The sequence below is a fragment of the Puma concolor genome, chromosome C1, assembly GCF_028749965.1.
Source record: "Puma concolor isolate L17-30 chromosome C1, mPumCon1.1.hap2, whole genome shotgun sequence".
Taxonomy (NCBI): domain Eukaryota; kingdom Metazoa; phylum Chordata; class Mammalia; order Carnivora; family Felidae; genus Puma; species Puma concolor.
This window is the reverse complement of record NC_141674.1, coordinates 220,197,140-220,220,479: the sequence shown is the minus strand read 5'-3', so window position 1 is coordinate 220,220,479 and position 23,340 is coordinate 220,197,140. Positions and strand designations below refer to the sequence as shown.

Genomic DNA, 23,340 nt, shown 5'->3' with positions numbered 1-23,340 from the left:
CGTCCTTCTCTTCTGATTGATGAAAACCTTTTCAGTGGCTATACTTAAAATTTACAAAATGCATGCGGTCATACCAGTCTTCTGTAAACACGAGCGTATACACAAAGTCCAGGCTTACAACAGCTTGGTTATAAAACTGTTACGGTTAAGTCCTTGAGCCTATGGACTAGCATACTTAAAAAAAAAGAAAGAAATTCCACATTGCTATTTTGGGTAGCAAAATCTGCATCACCAAGGGAGATCTGGCTACTGCTATAATTTGGGAAGAAAACACTGTGGGCTCCGTAATTCTACTAATTACTGCTGGGCTCCAATGACATTAATTTACTGATAACCTCGTAAAGCGGCGTTTATTTGGAAAATAAAGATACAAACATTAGCCAGACCACTCAGAATAATGTTAAGATTACAGGACTTTGAACTTCCAGAACATGTATTACTTTCTTGGTAAACAAGGAAAGACTTTACATGTGATCATGACAATAGTGTTTATTTACACAGGCTTTAGGGGGTGCAGCTTCTGGACAGCAGTGAGGACATTTAGTCAGTTGCCTTAAAAGAAAAGAGACACAATCCGGCTTCCTGCCTTGTTAGCAGGGACACGTTCATTTCTTAGGAAACTGAAACAGTAAGTTCCATGTCAAGCCAAATGGATCCCAACACAAAAGGGTAGAATAACACGTAAGATTTTGCTTTACACAGAACCTCGGCCAAGACACTTTAAGAGACAAGATCAGTTTTCAGATTACATCGCAGGGAAGCAGATGCTAAAGGTTTTAATAAATGCGAGAGATTCCTCCGCCAGCCTGCAACCACCAGGCTCCTGCGCGTCCCTAAGCCCCTCTCCTCCAGGTGGCCTGGGCCACCTCCGCCGACAAGCCGCACTGCTCCCAGCTGCTGCTCCCCCCCCCCCCCCCCCCCCACAATCAGGGCAGCGGTCATCCCTCATCAGGACTCGCACTCAGGTGCTCCCCACCAACATCACCTGTTCTGGGGAAAGACCACAAGTACCAGGGCAGTAGCCGCCGGCCGTGCATCTCCGGGCCGCTGGATTCTTCCGCTTAAGTGCCCTGTATTTAGTTTTTCTTAAAAAGTAACTAACTACATGAAGTGAGTCCAGTGGCTAAAGCAGTTTAGCAAGGTTTCTTAGCATTGACAGGGAAGTCATGAGGACAACTTCAAGGTAAATTATGCTAAGTCTGTGGCGCAGGTTCCTCTAGTCCCTGGGTTTGTTTTATAATCTCTCCCCAAACAGAAAGCTGAGTATGCTCTGCCTCCTCACCGAGAGTCCCTCTTTGAATTTCTAGCACACAGAAGTGCCAAGTTCACAAGCAAACAACAACAAGAAGGTTTGGAAACGTTCCCGAGGAAGAAGGCTGGTCTCATTTTTGCAAAGGACATCCTAGGGAGGTTTACTTGCAAATCAGCAAGTGCTGCATGAGAGAGACAGTCAGAGATTCTCGGTTTTAACTAGTTTCTAGATAAATGGGCCGCGGACCCGGTTCCCGGCGCCGAGGCTGCAAGGTGCCTGCTAACACGCGGAAGCCCGCGCGGGGCCGGCAAGCACAGGTGCGGAGAAGCGAGTTCGCGGGCGCGCGCGGGAAAGGTGCCCGCGCCCCTGCGAGCTCCCGGGGCCCCCAGGCCGCCCCTCTCCCCCCGACCTTCCCCGAGGGACCCCGGCCCTACTCACCCAGGAGCAGCCAGAGGCCGCCGAGGCTCCGGGCCATGGCGCGCCGCCGAGCCGGGCCGCCCGCGAGGACTGAGGCGCCGGGGGCGGGAGCGGGGAGCGGCGGCGCGCGCCTGGCCCCGCCCACCGCGGCTCCGGAGGGGGTTGGGGGCGGGGGCGGGCAGGTCGCGGGGGCGCAGCGGGGCGGGCCCGCACCTGCCCGCCGGGCGCGCGGAGGAGGCCGACCCCGCGGCGAGCAGCCCGCCCCGCGCGCTGCGAGCTCGGGGTCCCCGGGACCCTCCGCTGGGACGCGCACGCGGGCTCTCGTGCAGTGTTCGCCCAACACGTTTCCACGCCAGAGAGGGTCTTCTAGACGGGGCACCTCAGGCTCAACCCGGGCACCATCCTCTTCCCCTCCCTGGGTTCCGGGCACTCTTGCCCCGGGGGTCTCCTTTGCGAAAGGTCAAGACCTCCTTTCTGCATCTCGCTCTCCCCCAAGGTGTGGGCACTTCGGATTCTCGGGGGATACAGCCAGTCCCAGGGCTTATTAATCCCCAAAGGACACACGGTGAGGAACTGGAATACATGCTGAGACCTGCAGTTTGAGCAATGGCGTGGGCGCAGGGGAGGAGGGACACGTCAGGTATGCGCAAAGGTCCTGGGGTCGGAGGGAACAGGGCTCTTGGGAGGATTGAAAGGCGGCCCCGACGGACCTGCTGCCCGGGATGGATGGGGGGGGGGAGGCAGACGCGAGGCTGGAGAGCCTCATCAGAACTTGATCTGAACTTGAGTGGAGAGATGACGGCATTAGACTTGTCGTCTGCCGGCCCGGAGAACTCACACGGGGAGAGGACAAGAAGCTTGGGCATATTCGTTATAGAGGGTGAGAGAAGGGCTCCTTGGGGTACACGGGGGGCGGGAGCGCCGTGGGGAAGGAGATTTTCCCCGCGCAGAGGTGTGAGTAGGGCACATGAAAAAGCCGTGCTGGTGGTTATTTTCCCCGCTCAGTGGTTCCGTCTTGTGACAGCCTATTCAAGGACAGCCCCGAGGAACCCAGCAGGTTTGTGCTCACTGCGCGTGGGAGGGAAAGAATCACGCCCTCGAGTGCAGTGGGCACATCTCCGTCGTGGCTGGTTCGTACACCGCGGTACACCGAGCGCGGCGCCTAGCGCAGGTCTGGAGGGAATCTGTTCCCGGGCTACATGAAGGGGAACAGAGCCACCTGCTGTCTGCCCAGAGAACAGGAGGCAGCCGAGGACCCCGTGCTGGCCCATCCGTTCTTCTGAACCCAAGCTGGAGGGCGGGGGGGAGGGGGGAGCCTCAAGGCCGGCGTGCCTACACCTGGGGCACCCCAAGGGTCCTGAGAGTGAGGGGTCTGTGTCAGATGGCGGGGGAGGGCACAAGCTCTCTTGCCTTGATTAGCCCCTCTTCCTGAACCTGAGGAAGATACACTCTATTGGGTGGCCTGGCCTCCCCACTTTATTCATTTGCTAGGCCTTGGAGTCCCTACTGTGTGCAAGACTGGGCTAGATAAACAGTCTATCCCGCAAATGCCAGGGACTGTATTGTACATGTGGAGTGAGTCCCATCTGGCTCGGCTGCAGTGTGTCTTGAGGGCTGGCTGGGAGGAGAGGAGGGGCAAGGGCCCAGAAGGAAGGGGGTGGTGAGGGGCGAGAAGTGGGGCCCCAGCCGGGCTCCACGCACCTGTGCTAGGGGACAGCAGTTACCAGGAGGGCGAAGGGCGTGCATGGCTGTACCAGATGACGATACGGCCGCCCTTCCCGCTCTCGGCTCATGGACCCCCCTGCGACTTCTCGTTGGGCCCTGTCACCCAAGGCACTGGGGATGCCTGTATCATCGCCAGGCCGACCGGGAGCCGTGTGCCATTTCTCCTCTCCGTGCTCTTACACACACCCCCTAACAGGTGCATGTACCTAAGAGGACAAAGTTTCTCTCTCAAGTTCATGGACTTTGGAAGTTCACAATTCCCTTGGGAATGCGTGCGTGTGTGCGTGTTACAAACCCTCCAACACTTTCCCTCCCAGTGGTCTCCATGTCTGCACCTCGGGTCTGGGGAAGAGACATCTAGTAATGACTACAGGCTTCCTCTTCTGCAAGGGTGGGAAAGTGAGCTCTGTCAGCACTTGCCCCATGGCTATGACACACAACGAGCGTTGGCAACTTTGCCCTGGCTAGATCCTGTCTGATGCATCTGGACATCTACGTGGCAGTAAGGAGCACGGGAAATCATTCTTCTCCCCAGGCACCTCCAGCTAGATGGACATTACGTTCAACAGGGGAAGAGGTGAGGCATGGGCAGGTGCTTCGCCGTGTGCACAGCCAGGGTTAAAGACACAACCTAGACGGGTCAACAAGAACTGGTCGACGTTACTAAAAATTCAAAATTACCTAAGACTTCTGCTTCCAGCCATGATGAAGTAACAGGGACTGGAGTTACCCTCCCCCCTTAAACTGCAGACTGGACAAAAGCGGTGAAATGACCGTTGTCGCACTGGACCACGGGCAGTGCAGGTCTGGGATCCTGGGCAGCAGCAGAACAGGTGAGGAAAGTCGGGACTGCTCACTGCCAGCAGCTTCCAGACCACAGGGCGGGTGGGGGACCCACACAGAGCCTGGCTGGGGTCTCGGAGTCGAGGAGCAAGCTGGGGGGCCAGGGGAGCCCAGGCAGCCAGAGAGGCAGGGCTCCAGAGGACCAGAGAGGACAGCGGCACAGGCGAGGTCTGCACAGAGTTTCTGGAGTCTCAGCCTAATAATGCTGGTCAGCACGTGTATGGAAGCACCCTGCCCGAGGCACAGAAAAGGACCACCAGAAAAGGACAGGTTGGAAGAATCCCCAAGAGCTCACACAGGGCCTGCGATAGCTCCGGTTTTGCACCAATTATAGTGGAAAAACCTCGAGATAAGCAGAACATCAGACAGAGTAATTAGGAGGCTATTGCCTTTAGAGTCAGAAGAAATTATATAGGCTGCTTTGGGGCTGCCCAACAAAGCTTAAAAGCAAGAACTGACAAAAACAAATGATTTCCAAGTAACCACTACATCCCAGAACAAAGACTTAAAAAAAAAAACAAAACAAAAAAACAAAGCACCAGAGAACCAGAGGACAACTGCATGTGGCTGAATGCACGTGCTATCGCGAGTCCCATCAGGAGTGTGTAAAAACTGTTCGAGAAACCTACAAATTCAAGAACATTGACAAATCCCAAGCACAAGAATCATGAACAAAAATACACCAAGGCACATCACAATCATATTGCTTAAGACCAGTAATAAAGAAGAAGTTTTAAAAGCGACCGGACACAAAACACATTGTGTGCGGAGGGACAGCGTTAAGTACTGGAAGGAAACAGCAGTGACAAGTTCTATAGAGTCTTTCAATAACTTGCTGGTACGAAGGGGGAGACTTTGCCGGTGTCCTCCCCACTAGGCTAGCAATCGAGAGGTTAAGTTTTAGTCATGATCGGTGATGAGTTAGTGGCTCCGGAGACGCTTCTACGCCACGACAACGCAGTTCTGTGGCTGGCTTGCAGCGTACAACTGTTAACCATTAAACAAAAACAGCAGCATCTCGGGGACACTCAGCCTCAGCTTCGTCCAGCTCCAGTTTTTCAAATCCCCCACGGAGTCTCGCTGGTAAAACCAAACAGTTGGGACTTGCAGGCAGCTGAGAACTGCTCGCGTATTTGGATTTGCCCAAAAGCTCTCTCCAAAAGCAAGCGAAACAAAAAAGTGAGAAGTCAATTCTGTGCAAAACTACATCATCAGCGTCACTAGGAGAGTTTTAGAACTGCAAAAGAACTGAATCAGAGACAAGTCGGCAGATGCCAGCACGTGACCTCTCTCGCACCCCATCCGACCCGCAGCCACCCCACCTGGGTGAGAGCAGACGTGGCCTGACAAGGAACTGGGGGCAGAAGAGGGGGGCTGGTGAGGCCCTAAGATTAAATCTTAACGTCCAAGATATAAAACATTCAAGAAAGAAAACTTTTAAACATATCCCAATACTACAGAAATTAGTACGAGTCAATCTATCCAGAGCTGCGGCATAAAACCGGGAGATAAGATTTGACACATGTGAACCGAGGACCCTCTACCCTCTGCGAGACTCTTGTGACAAATGTGTCACATTACCACACGGGAGGAGATCAGGAATAAAAAACACACTTAACTTAGAAAATAATATTTTTGATGGCACACTGAGAGGCTACAGACAAAAAGAACCGTATGCAAATGCTGTACTTCTCACGGGACCCGGTTTGGAAATGCTGTAACGACTTCAGGTGCCCACTAGGACCGAATAAACAGAGGTGTGCCTGTGTCTCTGTGTCCCTGGACCCATAGGTACACACACATTCCCTATTCCCTGGCTCTGTCTGCTGAGAGGGCCCAAGACCATCTCCGACAGCAGCGAGCACGTCGGCCGACCAGATGCTGATTTCTATATAGTATTCTCCAATAAAGGAAAATGGAGTTTGTCAAAGTGGCTGATTCCAGGGCTGGGCCAGGGCATGTACAAGATGAGCCTAAAATAGCCCGTGGTGCCAGAAAATATGTGCTTGAAAAAGGATGGCAGTTTTTAAAAAAAGACACAGGGCCCGACCTGCCGAAGTTCCTAATCACTGAGGGCTCATGGCTCCTACTTCCTTATGGAATAATTTGAGTAAAAAAAAATTAGGAACGATAGTACTGTATAACTCACAGAACAGAATAAACGTCACCGAGTCCACACTGATACAAACAAGTGGATAAATAAATAGGGGAGAAGGACAGCTTTTCCTTGCAGGCAAATTCTAAGTGACAAGTGTGGAAGGAATAAAAGACCTACAAAATCGCCATCAGACAAACACCACAATAAAAACTGTTTCAGGCGAGATCCGCTGATGGACGCTGAAACCCGTGAGCAAAAGTTTTAGGAGAAACAGGTGTTTTCATACCTCCACAGATTTCCCCCGACCGCGAAGGCAAAACAGTAACTTCGCAGTGGAAAAACCCAGCAGAGCCCACTGGAACCACGAGAGGGTGTGACTTACAAGAGGTAAACCACGTACCCCAGACGGGGCGTTCTGAGGACTCAACGCTTCTGTGGAAGCTCTTTTCAAAAACTGCGTAACCGCAATCTCATTAGGAGAAAACAGCTGATAAACTGTAATTGAGAAGGCATTCGCTAGCCAATCCATACTCATCAAAAGCATCAAGGTCATGAAAGACAAGGAAGTACTTAGGAACCGTCACAGACTAGAGGGGATACTACACTTGATCTTAGCCTAAAGGCTGAGAAGCAATAGACTAAAGGGGGCTAAAAACACCGGACTGGGTCCTGAAACAGAAAAAGAACATCAGGGGCAAAAACTGGTGACACGGGAGTAAGACTCACGGCAGTTGTATCGTGCCAATGTTAGCGTCCTGGTTTTGACAAGTCTAGTAGGGTTATGCAAATTATCACTAGTGGAAGCTCAGTGAAGGGCACACGTGACTTACCAGCTCTGCAACTTTTCTGTAAGTCTAAGACTGACGCTAAATAAAAAGTTAAACAGCTGTAGACCAAATCCTCAATCTGCACGCTGCTTACGTTGCCTGTGTGCGTATGTCCCGGATGTTCTTGGCGAACACTGTAACCACCGCTAATTACTTCACGAGTGTGTGTACGTGAGTGTGTGTGTGTGAGCGTGTGACTGAGTGAGAGACACAGACACAGAGAGAGAGGAAAGCAGGAGCCTCCTGAGCTAGTCAGACCTGAATTCAGTTCTGGAGTTGTCGATTTTCCTTTTTCTGTGCTTTACTTGTTAGAGTTGTGTTTTTATCGTTTGTAGTCAAGTGCCCTCTCACTAACATACTAACTTGTGGGCTGCTTTGTTCTAAGAAATACTGAGGCTGGTTATAGCCATTCACTGAAAAGGAAGAAAATAAATCAAGAAAGTAAACTGAAAATAAAACAGCAGGAGATACAAGAGTGCAGTTACTACCCCAAAGATGCGTCACTGCAGACCGCTAGATGATAGCCCTACCATCAGCGGCAAACCGCGCCTGACTCGTTCGCTGTTAACGAGTATTGTGTTTTACTTGCCGCCATCCCCAGGAGGGCAGACACTGACATTTGTACACACTAGACGACCGGGGCACAGGGAGATTACCTCGCTTGTCCAAGGCTAAACAGCTAGCAAAACTGGACCAGGAAATTTGAACCCAGAAAACCTGGCTTCAGAGCCTGCATTCTTAAGCAGTACACTACGAGGCTTTCAGCTTCCTGGCAATAAAGGCAAAGGCCTTGATAGCAACCAATATATAGTAAGGATATTCTCTGATCAGTCAGGAGACTCTGTCAACCCTATCATGCTGCTATTAAGATAGAAATTCTATATAAATAACAGCAGCTGAGGATTTATATAGCACTCACAGGTCAGACATAACGTTTATTTCCCCCCAACAGTCAAAATTCAGGCAAATACGCAGATCCTGTAAACAATCTTATATTGCTCCTGAAGGTTTCCTAGAGATAACAATTGCAGTGGCATTAGCTTCCTCTTGCTAATGTAAGACATTCCCACACACTTGGTGATTTAAACAATACAAATTTATTATCTTCTGGAGATCAGAGGTCGGACACAGGTCTCACGAGGCTGAAATCAAGATGTCGACAGGCCTACGTTCCTTCTGGAAGCTCTAGAGGACAATCTGTTTCCTCGCCTTTTCTAATGTCTAGAGGCCACACCCCCATTCTTCGGCTCCAGTCCCCTTCTTCCATCTTCAAAGCCAGCAACAGCAGGTAGGGATGCTTCTAGAAATAGCTCTTTCTCTGGTTTTCTCTTTTGCCCACCCAGATAATCCAGCATCATCTTCCAGTCTCAAGGTCAGCTGTGTGGCAATCTTACTTCTGCAACCTGAATCCCCTTTGCCAAGTGACCCATTCACATGTTTGGGGGTGAGGACGGGACAGTGTAGAGGGTCATTACGCTGCTAACCACAAGAGCTAACACTCTTTAAACATTCTATGTGCCAGGTAAATACTTTGTAATAAGTAACGATGATAACAGGGAAAAAGCTGTAAGTTCATATACACAGAACGCAGGCTGGAGAACTATTCCTTTAAAAAGAAACTCTTGATTCTACTCAGTTTCTCAGTTACACGTATTATCTCCGTGGACGAGAATTAACACTGGTGTCAGGCAGAGCCGACCGGGAATTTCTGGTCCCATGTTTTGGTGACAGTCTTACAACATTCCAGATCTCTGGTGATCTCCAAGCGTAATTATTTGCATATTCTAGTTGACACGGCTCAAGTGCTCTCTGTTGTTCCAACAATACAGTGGGAACGAAAGGTGACTGTGAGCAGAGGATGCCCACATGATCTGAAGCAGCCCTTTTAGTACAAATGACCATGTGAGTCAACACGCTTATTGGCAGCAGTGATCATGTGATCGTGGCTGAAAGCCTTTTTGAGGGGCGCCTGGGTGGCGCAGTCGGTTAAGCGTCCGACTTCAGCCAGGTCACGATCTCGCGGTCCGTGAGTTCGAGCCCCGCATCGGGCTCTGGGCTGATGGCTCAGAGCCTGGAGCCTGTTTCCGATTCTGTGTCTCCCTCTCTCTCTGCCCCTCCCCCGTTCATGCTCTGTCTCTCTCTGTCCCAAAAATAAATAAACGTTGGAAAAAAAAAAATTGAAAGCCTTTTTGATCTATGAACGTCATCTGAGCTTTACCTTTAGTTTTCTGAACAGAACATCTTTTTTTTTTTTTTTAATTTTTTTTTCAACGTTTATTTATTTTCAGGACAGAGAGAGACAGAGCATGAACGGGGGAGGGTCAGAGAGAGAGGGAGACACAGAATCAGAAACAGGCTCCAGGCTCTGAGCCATCAGCCCAGAGCCCGACGCGGGGCTCGAACTCCCGGACCGCGAGATCGTGACCTGGCTGAAGTCGGACGCTCAACCGACTGCGCCACCCAGGCGCCCCCTTTTTTATTTATTTATTTATTTATTTTTTCAACGTTTATTTATTTTCAGGACAGAGAGAGACAGAGCATGAACGGGGGAGCGTCAGAGAGAGAGGGAGACACAGAATCGGAAACAGGTGAGAACATCTTTATTTAAAACACCTGACACTTGTAACATCAAGCGACCCTTTCTATATTTTCCCAAACCAAATGTCGTAATCTGCTCTGTATTCTAGAAGGGGACTCCGCTTCGTCAAATCATTTTGGAAACAAATGACCTGAGGTAAGCTTCTTATTGTCACCAGCACGTTGAAAAGAGTATCTGGTCCATGTTTCAACTTTATGCGCTGTTAACTCTGAATGCAGCCTGTTATTTTATTTTATTTTATTTTATTTTATTTTATTTTATTTTATTTTATTTTATTTTATTTTATTTTATTTATTTTTTTATTCTTGAATGCAGCCTTTTAATGTAAATGACCATGTGATTTAACATATGGGAAGAAATCTCCACAATTCTCAGGTTCTACTAATTTGATGTATGGCCAAAAGCAATGATTCAAGTTTCATTTAAGAAACCTTTTAATTTTTTTTTTTTTTTTTTTTTTTTTTTTTTTTTTACATTCTGAAACCTAATTCCTGCTAGACATTTGGGATGATCTGGTGATACCTGGAGACAAATTACTATACGGAATAAACCCCAAATCCCTTAAAAGACAAGAATTTTGAAATCCAGTAGCTTGATGGTCAGCCTTCCCATCCATGTGTATTCCACACAGACACTACACTGGTAGGCTAATTCGCGCGTGGAAAATGCCATCAAGCCTGCAGAAAGTATTAAATTTACAGTGGTACTGTAGGTTCTGCCTTTATTAACTACAAATATGTCAAGTATAAATGTTAAATGAGCGACTTTTAATCAAGGATACCAACTATTGAACACTCTAAACATTTTACACATTTGAAGAAGACAGTGCATATTTAAATGTTCATTTTAATACTGGTAAAACTGCAACTTTAAACAGTATGTGACCTTCAAAAAGTAATCAATTAAAGAGATGTCCAAGTTATCAGATAAGGCATAACATTAGGCTTTGAACACTGCTGCAATTCACACTTTAACCACATGTACCAGAACCTATGACAAAACAAAGATGAGCACTGCAGCGACTACTTAAGTGCTTTGCCAAGTGCATGTGGGCTCACTCCTCCTCGTGAAAATGGGGAAAATACATCTAAATGTTTTACACTAAAGTCAAAAACACATTAAATGGATCACACCATTAATTTAATTACCTTGGAAGCTGAAAAATAGACACATTCTATATGTCTACAAATTCAAATTCAGTTTATTTAACTGTTACCCTGTGGTCCAATATGAGTCTTAAACTAAAAACTAGAACTAAGAATTTCAGGTGAAGTGTATTTTTCATGTACAGAAATCGTTTAATGGACTCTGAAAACAATAAATCTTCTCTTGGTTACTGTTTAAAACAAATGATTTAACAAAGGTTTTTAAAATAGACATGACCATTTTTTCTAATCCAAAATGTGTAGCTTGAAGTCTCTAAGTAACAAGTTGAAATATAAAGTTTACGAACATTGAAAATTTTCTTTTTAATACAGAGAAGACCTTAATATTGCAGCAACAGCAGCTGCTAGATTTTAAGGGAAGGCTGCAAAGCACGATATTATCACACAGCGAAATCCACTTACTGAGCCTATTTAATCCCACAGTCTTGCCACTACCACAGTGTTTTTCCTAAGTGTTGTAGAACATTCTCTGTAGGAGGGAACTCCTGCTTTCCAAGGAAATTCTATATAGGGCAAGAAAAGAAGGGAGAAATAAACAATAAAACATATGGATTACGCCAAATCCGATATTCCAGAGCAGTATGGACAGTAGCCTCCCCCCCCGCCCCGATCTGCAGTCTCACTTCCCGAGGTTTCATTACCAGTGGTCAAGTGTGGTCAGCCACGGGCCAGGAGCAGAGGATGCTCCTGAAGCACTGCCAGGTCAGTGGCAGCCTCATGCTACGTCCCAGTGCCTAGGTCACTCACCTCCCTCCATCTCATCACATGGGCATTTTACCGTCTCGTCATCACAAGAAGGCTAGGTACAGGGTAAGATAATTTGAGAGGAGGACCACATTCATATAACCTTCATTACACCATACTGTTATCATTGTTTTATTATTAGATTGTTGTTAATCTCTTTCTGTGCCTAATGCAGAGTAAACTTTATCATAGGTCCGTATGAATAGGAAAAAACACCGTATACGTGTAGGGTTTGGTACTGTGTGTGGTTTCAGGCATCCACTAGGATCCTGGAAGGTACTTCCTGCAGATAAGGGGGCACTACTGTAGCTACTTATCAGTACACTCTACTACTAAACCAGTTACTGTCACTAAATTCATTTATCATAAAAAAGAATATCAAAACCACTCATTTACCATTAAATTCTATCATCACTAAACTCTACTACTACATCAAAGCAGAAATGGGCCACTTAACAGAGAAAACCAGATTGTACTCGTGGTAAAGATGTGGCCATGTCTTGAACAGATCACTTAAGTGAGATGTTAAATCTATTCACTACGAAGCATCTCAGCTAGTGTCATAAAGGTAGATCCACAAGCCGGTTTAGTAATGAACACCTATATGAAAATTATTACTTTTAAGACGAACATGTCCAGCATAACAAAGACGTCTCCCTCCATGACAAAGGTCTGGCAGGTTTGCCTGTAGCCCATAATAAAATATCTGGGTTCCCTAAGCTCTGGGTTCTTCCTGTAATGTAACTCACTGTATGTGAGGCATCACCGGGCCCTCATTGAGTTGCTTTATGAGAATTGAGGCTCAAAGAACTAGGCAAGAAAATAACATTCTTGGCTACTGCTATTGCTGTGGGAAAAAACTCCTCTGTCTCTGTCCCAGGAGGCTCATGTCTTTTGCCAGCATTAATGAAATTGTGGCAAGTTGTTAGTTTCCAAGTACAATAAAATCTCAAGATCATGAGAGTTCTCATGAAGAAGAAAAGATCTGACATTCTACTTCTTGTTTGTTCAGAATTTTATCACACGAGTGGTGAATTTTATCAACTGCTTCTGCATCTGCTGAAATAATAAGATAATTTTTCTCCATTGTCCTATTCATATAGTAAATTATACTGATTTTCAAATGCTAAATGAAACTTTCATTCCTGGAATAAGGTCACTTTGGCCATAAGCTATTATTCTTTCTACAAATTGTCAGACTCAGTCTGCTAATATCTTTAAAATAATTTTTGCATCCATGTTCATGAGATTGGTCTGTAATTTTCCATTCTTGTAATGTCATTGGTCTGGTTTCGGTCTCATGACTATACTCACTTCTCTGGAAAACTTAAAACTGATATTCCTCCTAATTTCTTTTAAATGTTTGAGGAATTCATTAATATAGCCATCTGAGCCTAGATTTTGTGGGAAGAGTTTATGATTCAATTTCTTTAATAAATACAAAAACGACTGAGACTTTCTGTATCTTCTAGAGTCTGTTTTTGTTAAGCTGAATTGTCCTAGGAAGTTGCTCATTTAATCAAAAATTTGTATTGAAGTCATTAGCAATGTCCTCTCACCTTTTCAATGACTGTAAGATTTGTAGTGATATTTCCTTTCTGAAAACTGTTCTTTATGTCTTTTCACTTTTTTCGCTTTGTCAGTTTCATCAGGGGTTTATCAACTTTATTATATTTCTTCAAGAATCTTTTGGCTTTGTTGATCCTTCTTATTGTATATTTGTTATTTCAGTTGTTTCCACACTTCTTGTACTTCTTTTGGATTATTTTTTCTTCTAACTTGCATTAATTAACTGCTCATTAATTTTGTTTCATTTTTATGACATAGGAACTTAAGGCCATCCATTTAAGTTTACAAAGCTCTAAACAGCATCCCTCAAGTTTTGATGTGGAGGGTTTTCATTATCATTCCTTAACTGAAACTTACCTTCTAGTTTTCATTATATGATTTCTTCTTTCACTCACTGTTTATTTAGACGTTTATTTCCAAACACAGGAATTTCCTATGTATCTTTCCATTGCTGATTTCTGGTTATCTGCATTGTAGCCAGAGAGCACACTCTTTTTCAGTCCCTGGTATTTACTGGCACTTACTTTATGGTCTAGCGCATGGCCAAACCATGTAAATGTTTCGAAGCCCTGAAGAGACTTGACTTTGCAATTATCATGTGCATTACGTTCTACATAATGTCCAATAGGTTGACTTGGTTACTTGGATTATTCAAACCTTCTATACTATTACTGACTTTTTTGTTTCTTCTGAGAGGTATTTTTAAATCTCCCATTATAATTGTATAGCTTGCCAATTTCTCCTGATAGTTCTAGAAATATTTGCTTTATATATTTTAAGGTGTTTTACTAGATGCATAGAAATTTCAAACTGTTATTTATTCCTGGTTAATCAAATATTTATTCTTCAGCAATTTTACTGAAATTACCCTATGATCCAGAGTCTATTTTGTCTAACGTTACTATAGTGTGGTTCTTTTCTCCATCCTTTTATCTTCTGATATCCTAATGTTTTTAGATGTGTTTCTAGAGATACTGTATAGGTGGGTTTTAATGTTTATTTATCTTTGAGAGAGAGAGAGCGAGAGAGAGAGTAGGGGAGGGACAGAGAGAGAGGGAGACACAGAATCTGAAGCAGGCTCCAGACTCTGAGTTGTCAGCACAGAGCCCAATGTGGGGCTCGAACTCACGAACCCGAGATCATGACCTGAGCCGGAGTCGGACGCCCAACCGACTTGAGTGGCCCAGCCACTCTGACAATCTGAGTCTTTCAAAGGAGTATTTTGTTCATTCACGTTCATGTTTAATTACTGACATAACTGAGTTTTCATCATCTTACTAAATACATCCTATTTCTCCTGCCTATTCTCTATGTCCTTTTACTCTTACCTACTTTTGTAGGCTAAAAAAACTTTTATCAATCCATACCCCCTATGTTAGCATTGTGGTTAACATAGAACACAAGAGCTGCCATGTTTAAGTGTACAGTTCTAGGTACTCAGGATATTCACACTGCTCTGCGGCCGCTGCCATCACCAATCTCCAGCACTTTTTCATCTTCCCACACAGACTCTTACCCATTAAACAGCTACACCCCTCCTTCCCTCCCCCAGCCGGACAACCATCACTATGAATTTGACTCTCTAGGTACCTCGTATAAGTGGAATCCTACGGGACTTGTCCTCTTGTGACTGGCTCATCTCACTTATCACAGTCTTCGAGGTTCATCCATCCTGCACCACGGGTTAGAGTTTCATTCCTTTTCCAGGCTGAGTAAGATTCCATTGTGTGTGTAGATCACATTTTTATTCATCCACTGATGGGTGTTTGGGTGGCTCCCATCTTGTAGCTCTTATGAATAATGCTACTTTGAATGTGGTGCACAACTTAACATTTGTGTCCCTGCTTTCGGTTCTTCCAGTCACCCAGAAGTAGAACTTCTAGATCACATGGTAATTCTGTGTTTAATGTTTTTGAAATACTGCAGTACTCATTTTCCATAGTGGCTGCACTATTCCCACCAGCAATGCCCAGAGTTTCCAATTTTACCCCACCAACACTTGTCATTTTCTGTTTTTGATAATAACCATCCAAATGGAAGTGAAGTGCTATGTCACTGTGGTTTTTATTGCATTTTCCTAATGATTAGTGATAATGAGCATATTTTCATGTGCTTATTGGCCATTTACATATCTTCTTTGGAGAAATGTCTATTCAAATCCTTTGCCCATTTAAAAATTGTATTTATTTATTTATTTATTTATTTTTTTACTGTTGTTGAGTTGTAGATGTTCTTTACATATTTTGGACACCGACCTTATCAGATAAATGATTTACAAATACTTTCTCTCATTTTGTGGACTGGCTCTGTTGAGAGTATCCTTTGATGCACATTTTTAATTTTGATGAAGTCTAACTTATCTATCTTTTCATATCCAAAAAATCATTGCCAAATCCAGTGTCCTGAAGCTTTTCCTCGGTTTTCTTCTAAGAGTTGTAGAGTATTAGCTTGTATGCTTAGGTCTTTGATCCATTTTGAGTTCGTTTTTGTACATGGTGTAAGGGAAGACTCCAATTTCATTTTGTGCATGCTTTTAAAAATTATTCTTTTAGTGATTACACCAAAGGTTACAACATGCATCCTCTACTTCTCAGTCTGGTATCTACTGGTACACGTGTAAAAGGAGAGTTAGTAGAGCAGGACGAGGACTGCTCTCCTCAGGAAGATCTGCTTGCAAGGCTGGCCCTTGGCTACTTTCTAGGAACTTGGGTTTTGGAAGGATTCCCAGCAATGCCAGAAGTGGTAAGAGTGGCTCACTGTACTAAAACTGTAAAAATAATGTGGTTTATGCTGAACAGCTGCTTTCCTTCTGAGAGTCTGAAACTTTGGTATGCGCTAGGCAGTGGATCCTATGTGACTCGTCACCAATAAAAGTATTGGGCCCAGGGGCGCCTGGGTGGCGCAGTCGGTTAAGCGTCCGACTTCAGCCAGGTCACGATCTCGCGGTCCGTGAGTTCGAGCCCCGCGTCGGGCTCTGGGCTGATGGCTCGGAGCCTGGAGCCTGTTTCCGATTCTGTGTCTCCCTCTCTCTCTGCCCCTCCCCCGTTCATGCTCTGTCTCTCTCTGTCCCAAAAATAAATAAAAAAACGTTGAAAAAAAAATTAAAAAAAAAAAAAAAAGTATTGGGCCCAGATTCTCTAATGAGATTTCTTGGCGGACAACATTTCATATGTGCTGTCACAAGTCGTTCCTGGAGGAAACAAGCACATCTTGTGTGACCCCACTGGGAAAGGACTCTTGGAAGCTTATGCCTGGTGCCTTCTGGACATCACCTTACGTGGCTTTTCCCTTTGTGGAGTTTGCCGTCAAATCATAGCCATGAGTACAACTATACGCTGAGTCACGTGAATTCTCCAAGTCAATCACCAAACCTGGGAGGGTGGGGTAGTACTGGGGGCCCTCAACGTCGTACATTTTACCCTCTTCCCAACCTACAAGGAGTTTAGACTAGTAACATTACCTAATCCCCTTTCAACTGATTTACTACTGTCCTACATTTATATTGGACCCTATAAAATACCATTATTCTTGCTTTATACAGTCAATACTAATTGATATATACCACATTTTTATCTTTATTTCTCCTGCACCTCTGACCTTTCATCTAAAATCACTTTCCTTCTGAAGAAAGATCTCAGATACACAACCTGACCTTATGCCTTAAAGAGCTGGAAAAAGAACAACAAATAAAACCCAAAACCAGCAGGAGATAGGAAATAATAAATATTAGAGCAGAAATTAATGCTATTGAAACCAAAAAACAGTAGAACAGATCAATGAAACCAGAAGCTGCTTCTTTGAAAGAATTAACAAAATTGATAAACCATGAGCCAGTTTGATAAAAAAGAAAAAGGAAAGGACCCAAATAAATAAAATCAAGAAGAGGAGAGATCACAACTAACATAGCAGAAATAAAAACAATAATAAGAGAATAGTACGAGCAATTATATGCCAATAAAATGGGTAATCTGGAAGAAATGGACAAATTTCTGGAAACATATACACTACCAAAACTGAAACAGGAAGAAATAGAAAATTTGAACAGACCCATAACCAGTAAAGAAATTGAATTAGTAATCAAAAACTTCCCCCAAAACATGAGTCCAGGGCCAGATTCCAAAACCAGACAGAGACCCCACTAAACCTTGATTCCAAAACCAGACAGAGACCCCACTAAAAAGGAGAACTATAGACCAATTTCTCTGGTGAACATGGATACAAAAATCCTCAACAAGATATTAGCCAACCAGATCCAACAATACATTAAAAAAATTATTTACCACCACCAAATGGGATTTATACCTGGGATTCAGGGCTGGTTCAATACCCACAAAACAATCAATGTGATTCATCACATCAATAAAAGAAAGGACAAGAGCCATATGATCCTCTCCATAGATGCAGAAAAAGCATTTGACAAAATACAGCATCCTTTCTTGATAAAAACCCTCAAGAAAGTAGGGATAGAGGGATCATACCTCAAGATCATAAAAGCCAAATACGAAAGACCCAACGCTAATATCATCCTCAATGGGGAAAAACTGAGAGCTTTCCCCCTAAGGTCAGGGACAAGACAGGGGTGTCCACTCTCGCCACTGTTATTCAACATAGTATTGGAAGTCTTAGCCTCAGCAATCAGACAACACAAAGAAATAAAAGGCATCCAGATCGGCCAGGAGGAGGTCAAACTTTCACTCTTCACAGATGACATGATACTCTATGTGGAAAACCCAAAAGATTCCACTAACTAACTTCTAGAACTGATTCATGAATTCAGCAAAGTTGCAGGATATAAAATCAATGCACAGAAATCAGTTGCATTCCTATACACCAAAAATGAAGCAAAAGAAAGAGAGATCAAGGAATTGATCCCATTTACAATTGCAGCAAAACCCATAAAATACCTAGGAATAAATCTAACTAAAGAGGTGAAAAATCTATACACTGAAAACTATAGAAAGCTTATGAAAGAAATTGAAGAAAACACACACACACACACAAATGGAAAAAGATTCCATGCTCCTGGATAGGAAGAACAAATATTGTTAAAATGTCGATACTACCCAAAGCAATCTACATATTCAATGCAATCCCTATCGAAACAACACCAGCATTCTTCACAGAGCTAAAACAAATAATCCTAAAATTTGTATGGAACCAGAAAAGACCCCAAATAGCCAAAGCAATCTTGAAAAAGAAAACCAAAGCGGGAGGCATCACAATCCTGGATTTCAAGCTATACTACACAAAGCTGTAATCATTAAGACAGTATGGTACTGGCACAAAAACAGACACTCAGATCAATGGAACTGAATAGGGAACCTAGAAATGGACCCACAAATGTATGGCCAACTAATCTCTGACAAAGCAGGAAAGACTATCCAATGGAATAAAGACAGTCTCTTCAGCAAGTGGTGCTGGGAAAACTGGACAGCGACATGCAGAAGAATGAACCTGGACCACTTTCTTACACCAGACACAAAAATAAACTCAAAATGGGTGAAAGACCTCAATGTAAGATGCCATCAAAATCCTCGAGGAGAAAGCAGGCAAATACCTCTTTGATCTTGGCCGCAGCAACTTCTTACTCAACACGTCTCCAGAGGCAAGGGCAACAAAAGCAAAAATGAACTATTGGGACCTTGTCTAAATAAAAAGCTTCTGCACAGTGAAGGAAACAATCAGCAAAACTAAAAGGCAACCAACAGAATGGGAGAAGATATTTGCAAACGACATATCAGATAAAGGGTTAGTATCCAAAATCTATAAAGAACTTATCCAACTCAACACTCAAAAAACAAATGATCCAGTGAAGAAATGGGCAGAAGACATGAATAGACACTTCTCCAAAGAAGACATCCAGATGGCCAACTGACACATGAAAAAATGCTCAACATCACTCATCATCAGGGAAATACAAATCAAAACCACAATGAGATATCACCTCACCCCTGTCAGAATGGCTAACATTAACAACTCAGGCAACAACAGATGTTGGCAAGGATGCGGAGAAAGAGGAACCCTTTTGCACTGTTGGTGGGAATGCAAACTGGTGCAGCCACTCTGGAGAACAGTATGGAGGTTCCTCAAAAAGTTAAAAATAGAACTACTCTTTGACCCAGCAATTGCACTACTAGGTATTTATCCAAGGGACACAGGGATGCTGTTTCAAAGGGACACATGCACCCCAATGTTTATAGCAGCACTACCAACAATAGCCAAAGTATGGAAAGAGCCCAAATGTCCATCGATGGACGAATGGATGAAGATGTGGTGTGTGTGTGTGTGTGTGTGTGTGTGTGTGTGTGTGTGTATACACACATGGAGTATATACACACATACACACAATGGAGTATTACTCGGCAATCAAAGAGAATGAAATCTTGCCATTTGCAACTACGTGGATGGAACTAGAGGGTATTATGCTAAGCGAAATTAGTCAGAGAAAAACAAATATCATGACTTCACTCATATGAGGACTTGAAAACACAGAACAGATGAACACAAGGGAAGGGAGGCAAAAAATAATATAAAAACAGGGAGGGGGACAAAACCTAAAAGACTTTTAAATATGGAGAACAAACCGAGGGTTACTGGAGGGGTTATGGGCTACATGGGTAAGGGGCATTGAAGAAATCTACTCATGAAATCATTGTTGCACTATATGCTAACTAATTCGGATGTAAACTTTAAAAAAATGCAAAATAAATAAATAAATTAAATTAAATTAAATCACTTTCCTTCTTCCTAGAGAACACTCTTTATTATTTTCTTTACTGTAACAAGTTTTCTAAGAAACAAATTATCTTAGTTTTTTCTTGAGTAAAAACATATTTATTTCACATTTATTCTGGAAGGCTCTTTTTGTGAGTAAAGAACCCAAGGTTTGCAGAATTATTTGATGGCTTCTGTTAAGAATCAGATGTCAATCTAATTGTTGTACTCTTTAGGTAAATTCTTTTTCCTCTAGCTGTTTTATACATTTTCTTTTTAGCTTTGTTTTATTAAGCAGTTTTTCTCTCATCTACTGAAGTCTTTTTATTTTTCCTGCTTGGGATTTGAATAGGATTTTACCGAATTTGTGGCTTGATGTTTTTCACCACTTAAAACAATATTTCAGCCATCTTGTTTTCCCCAAAATTATGTCTGTTCTGTTTTCCCCTTTTTTTTTTTTAAGTTTATTTATTTTGAGAGAGGAAGAGAGAGAGATAGCAGAAGAGGGCAGAGAGGGAGGGAAAGGGAGAGTCTGAAGCAGGGTCTGTGCTGTCAGCACAGAGCCCAATGGGGGCTTGAACTCACATGCTGTGAGAACATGGCCTGAGCTAAAATCGAGTCAGGTGCTTAACCGACTGAGTCACCCAGGCGCCCCTCTTCCTTCTCTTTCCTTCCTATTAAAACTCGGTTGCACACACAGTGAGCATCTCACAGTGCCTCTCTCTTACCTTCTCTCTCATGTTTTCCAACCTTTTCTCTCTCTCTGCTTCATTCCACAGTTTTTTTCTCACCCATCTTTCTAAGTCTCACTTCAACTATTTGCCCAAGATGCCATGGAACCTATTAACTCAGTACTTTTAGTTTTTCATTTTTTGTTAGTGGAATTTCCATTTTTAAAAGATTTTCATTTCTCTGTTGAAATTCTCAATCTTGTCTTTTGCTCCCCTTACTATAATAAATCTGAATGTTAGCTTTTGTGTGTAATAAATCACCTTCAAAGCTTAGTAGCTTGAAGCAATGGTCATCTATTCAAGCCTATAAATCCACAGTTCAGCAATGGGCTGGACTCAGGGGAGTGATTCTTCTCGTCCTGGTCAGGCTCACTAGGGCCTTCAGGGGCAGCTGCCAGGCTGGGGAGGTGATCTCCGGATCTAGGCCAAGTCACACGTTTGGGGGCAGCTGGTTACAGGCTGGAATGCCTTGGCTGTCCTCCCTGTAATCTTTTGTCCTCTAGCAGATGGGGCTTCGTGTGGTTTCAGAGAGCAGAGTGATCACGTCCTCTTGAAGATCAGGCTTCGAAATGGCACAACTTGTCAAAGCAAGTCAAAAGGCTGGTCCAGATTCAAGTGGGTGGGAAAACAGACTGCACATCTTGATGAAAGGAGCCTCAAAGTCACATTGCACACGGTCATGAGTGCAGGGAAGAGAACAGCTATGGCCATTTTTGCAACAGTCTACCACATATAAGAATATGTGTTTTCTTCTTTCTTAAAAAATATTTATTTATTTTGAGAGAGAGAGAGCGCACGTGTGCGAGAGAGCGCGAGCATGAGCCGGGGAGGGGCAGAGAGAGAGAGGGAGAGAGAGAGAGAGAGAGAGAATCCCAAGCAGGCTCTGCATTGTCAAGGGTGGGAACCCGACTCAGGGCTTGGTCTCACAAGTTGGAAGATCACAACCTGAGCTGAAATCAAGAGTTGGATGCTTAACCAACTGAGCCATTCAGGCATCCCTATAAGCATATATTTTTTTAATGTGTCTGATAACTTAAACATTTGGAGTCCCTGTGGGTAATTTCTATTATCTAGTGTTTATGCTAATTTTCATTCATGTGGTCTCACTTCATTTATTAGTTATTTTGGATTGTGCACTCTTATTTACAAAATAACCGGTATGTGCAAAATTGTTGGCAGAAATAATTTGAAGCCTAAAATGATACTGCTTTATTCCAGAGAATTCTTGTCTTCATTTCCTCTAGGTGCATGAAAGAAATAACCCCAGATCCCTCCAACTTAGGAAATAACTTCTGAAGCTGAGTTACAGTCTCTCTGAGGAACTCTGTTTCTGGTTCAGTTACTTAACCTGCTGAGGTTCCAACCCAATGCTGAGAGTTCACCAACGCCCCATCTCCCTGGCTTCAATGCCATCCGAGGGTCCCTTAAACTAGCTCCCCCTCTGCCAATAATAGCACGGAAAAAGTGGTCCCGACACTGGGCACGTTTCCCTGAGACTCATCGCTGTACCCTGGCCCACCGATTCCTCATTACCTCGACAGCTCCCCAGTGCCTTGTTTAAACAGATATTCTTTTTTTTTTTTTTTAATTTTTTTTTTTTCAACGTTTATTTATTTTTGGGACAGAGAGAGACAGAGCATGAACGGGGGAGGGGCAGAGAGAGAGGGAGACACAGAATCGGAAACAGGCTCCAGGCTCTGAGCCATCAGCCCAGAGCCTGACACGGGGCTCGAACTCACGGACTGCGAGATCGTGACCTGGCTGAAGTCGGACACTTAACCGACTGCGCCACCCAGGCGCCCCTAAACAGATATTCTTTAAATTTATTTGGCTTTTTGAGCTGCTGTCTATAAAAGCTGGCTTTAATCACCTAGACAGCTATAAGTGAAAACAAATCCCCATTCACTATAACAAAAGATCCTATGTTGGTGCATGTAATTAGAAAACATATACACAAATTCTTTGATCTACTTTTCTTCAAGAGATGGAACTTAATCCCCTCTTGTGGAGTATGGATTGCACACAGTGACTCACATCTAAAAGAACGTGACAGAAACCATGGAGTGTGACAGGTCACAAAGAAACTGGAGCGTCCATCTTGCTCCGCTCTGGGGAAGCCAGCTGCCACAACGTACAGATACTGCAGCCCCAAGGAGAGGCCCATGCAGTGAGGCCCATGTGGCCAACAGTCCTGGGAATGAGCCGTCCTAGCAGCACATCCTCCAGTGTCCGTCAAGCCTCCTGATGACTGCAGCCCAGGCAACACCTTGCTGCAACATCACAAGAGTCCCTGCGTTAAAACCACCCAGCTAAGCCACTGCTGAATCCTGACCTGCAAACTATGAGATGATAAATGTTGTGTAAGCCAATCAAGTTTTGGGTAACTGGTTTTGCATTAAGAGTTAACTAATACGGTGTATTTGCTTTTTAATTTTATAATATCATTATTTTTAAATTTAATATTATTTCTATTTGAAAACAAAATCAATAGCTTAAAAAAAATTTTTTTTTAATCTTAGAGAATGCATGAGCACAAGTGGCGGAGAGGAACAGAGGGAGAGAGAATCCTACGCAGGCTCCATGCTCAGCACGGAGCTCAACACAGGGCTCAATCCCATGACTCTGAGATCATGACCTGAGCCAAAATGAAGTCAG

At 44.0% G+C, this 23,340-nt stretch overlaps 2 protein-coding genes and 1 pseudogene across 3 annotated transcripts in view; all 3 read right to left on the bottom strand.

Moving 5' to 3' along the window:
• RAMP1 (receptor activity modifying protein 1) overlaps nucleotides 1-1,838 on the bottom strand; it is a 47,416-nt gene extending 45,578 nt beyond the window's left edge. Inside the window, exon 1 of the mRNA XM_086720078.1 lies at nucleotides 1,691-1,838. Coding sequence (XP_086576204.1) covers nucleotides 1,691-1,727 — 37 coding nt within the window. The 5' untranslated portion in view covers nucleotides 1,728-1,838. The remainder of the gene's footprint in view (nucleotides 1-1,690) is intronic.
• A 4,973-nt stretch (nucleotides 1,839-6,811) lies between these two features.
• On the bottom strand, nucleotides 6,812-6,970 carry LOC112848984 (U2 spliceosomal RNA; annotated as a pseudogene).
• A 3,974-nt stretch (nucleotides 6,971-10,944) lies between these two features.
• RBM44 (RNA binding motif protein 44) overlaps nucleotides 10,945-23,340 on the bottom strand; it is a 46,718-nt gene continuing 34,322 nt past the window's right edge. For both annotated transcript variants that reach the window (XM_086720075.1, XM_086720076.1), the window contains one exon: nucleotides 10,945-11,430. The gene's annotated coding sequence lies outside the window, so the exon portion shown is untranslated. The remainder of the gene's footprint in view (nucleotides 11,431-23,340) is intronic.